The 1814-nt window shown below is 36.0% G+C and overlaps 1 protein-coding gene across 1 annotated transcript; it reads left to right on the top strand.

Moving 5' to 3' along the window:
- Nucleotides 1-741: 741 nt before the first annotated feature.
- Nucleotides 742-1814, top strand: LOC111399335. The gene is made up of 2 exons (XM_023026590.1): nt 742-865; nt 944-1814. The coding sequence occupies exons 1-2, from the start codon at nt 804-806 to the stop codon at nt 1239-1241; spliced, it is 360 nt and encodes a 119-aa protein (XP_022882358.1). The 5' UTR covers nt 742-803; the 3' UTR covers nt 1242-1814.

The raw sequence follows: 1814 nt of genomic DNA, 5'->3' as shown, positions 1-1814 counted from the left end.
GTTTCCAAACATCTTTGAATAAGTTAATTTTTTCTTATTTTTAAGTATGAAAGTTTTCTATCTTATTGCCAAATTAAAGAATTTATTTCCAATTTTATCAAATTAAAAAGGTCAAGCCAGTATACATTCCATGAGATTCTGCAGTTTTATCTTATTCTACAACTATGTGCAGTGAAACATTTCTGATCTGTCACGAGGCATTGATGTTCTCCTTACATACATATTTTTATTGTATAAAAGATGCTTTTATACACCTAAAATCTCCCGCAGCAAGACTTTAAACATAGGGCCAGTGCTTTTCTAAGCAAATACTTATTATAACATAGGCATTAAACATTAGTTTTCAAATGATCTATCTGACACACGGATTGTCCATGATGCTATATGGGTATAGAGTAATGCTACACGTACAGGGAAATTTTCACAGAATTAATACTGGAGAACACTTGGCACAGTTTCATTGGCAGTTGGCAAAAAAGAAAACACCTGCAAATCAGGAATTCTTTGAAGAATTCCCCTGTACTTGGGGAATTTTCCATAACTATAAGCTGCCAATTTAGGTCATATTGCATGTATTCATGTGACCCTTTCTATGCTTCGCTACCTAATAGCAAATACCAGAATCTGCTGTTATTGAATTGAACTTGCATAGATTGCAAGGGCTGAAGTTTATTGGTTAGCAAATATCTTTCTGAGCATTCTATGACATTGAATAAAGTTTAAAAAACAACATTTATGTCATATCTAAGCCGTCCAAATCTGTATATTGGTTAACCATCACATTGATTAATTTCAAATGAATTATGGACAGGGTGTTGCAAAGGTGGGCTGAACACGTCCATCATGCTGAACATAACATTTGGAGGTACAACTTGTCTCATTTCTTATTTTGCGAAGAAACATTTCTCTATTTATTTTTATCCTTAACTATGATCCAATGCAGGGCTCTGATCTTGTACGTCTCAGCCGGTGGACTGAAGGAGGCACTGGCAGCACTTCGTGAGGCACAGCTGCCTGACACAGCAGCCATGTTCATATTCGCTTGCCGTGAAATCCTTGATGAATTTCTCTCTACTCTGGATACGGATGAAGAATCAGATTCTTCAACAAAGAATAAGAAGTTTAACTTAGCTGAGCTGAACCCGGAGAATGTAGATGTTATTGCAGTTGGTGAATATTACGGACAGTATCAAAGGAAATTAGTACATCTGTGCATGGACTCCCAGCCGTACTCCGACTGAGCAGCCCTGGGTGGTATTGCTGGCTCGTAATTTCTGGGTTATAGTGCCAACCAAAGCGAGCTCTTTTATGTTCCAGCAACTAAAGAAGTTGGGAGGATGGATTCAAATCACCTGGTTTCTCTGTCAAAATCGTACGTTGCAACGTGGCCAATTTGGACGAAAGGTTTTTGGAAGAGTTGTTGCTTTAGAAACATCAGTCACCACTCAAAAGGTGATATTGCACAACTGGAACACAGAATATATAATGTGGATAGTTTTTTAAACACCTCATTTGATCATTTTTATGCAATGCTTTGACATACCAAATACAGAGGGCCAATTAGTGAATTGTGTGTTTTATAGTAGAAAGATTACAGATAACTGTAAATTCTTATAATTCCTTTCTTGTTTGAAATTGACTCTTAACAAAATATGCTTTGATGGCTTTTGTTGAGTCTGCGGGGGGTACTTTAAAGAGAATTATTATTTGATTATTTTCCCAAATTTTCTGTATTCGGGTGAAAAATAGTGTGTGAATATGAATCTTTTTTTGTACCAAAACTAGCAGTGAAAATTGATTATATGTTGGAATTT

The sequence above is a fragment of the Olea europaea genome, chromosome 9, assembly GCF_002742605.1.
Source record: "Olea europaea var. sylvestris chromosome 9, O_europaea_v1, whole genome shotgun sequence".
In the NCBI taxonomy this organism is placed as follows: domain Eukaryota; kingdom Viridiplantae; phylum Streptophyta; class Magnoliopsida; order Lamiales; family Oleaceae; genus Olea; species Olea europaea.
Note: the sequence above shows the minus strand (reverse complement) of the source record. Positions and strands in the feature narration are given on the sequence as shown.

Excerpts from the sequence above, each read along its gene's own strand:
- LOC111399335 (XM_023026590.1), top strand. The coding sequence starts at position 804 with ATGGACAGGGTGTTGCAAAGGTGGGCTGAACACGTCCATCATGCTGAA. Across the intron at positions 866-943 it reads GCTGAACATAACATTTGGAG|GGCTCTGATCTTGTACGTCT; the intron begins GTACAACTTGTC and ends GATCCAATGCAG.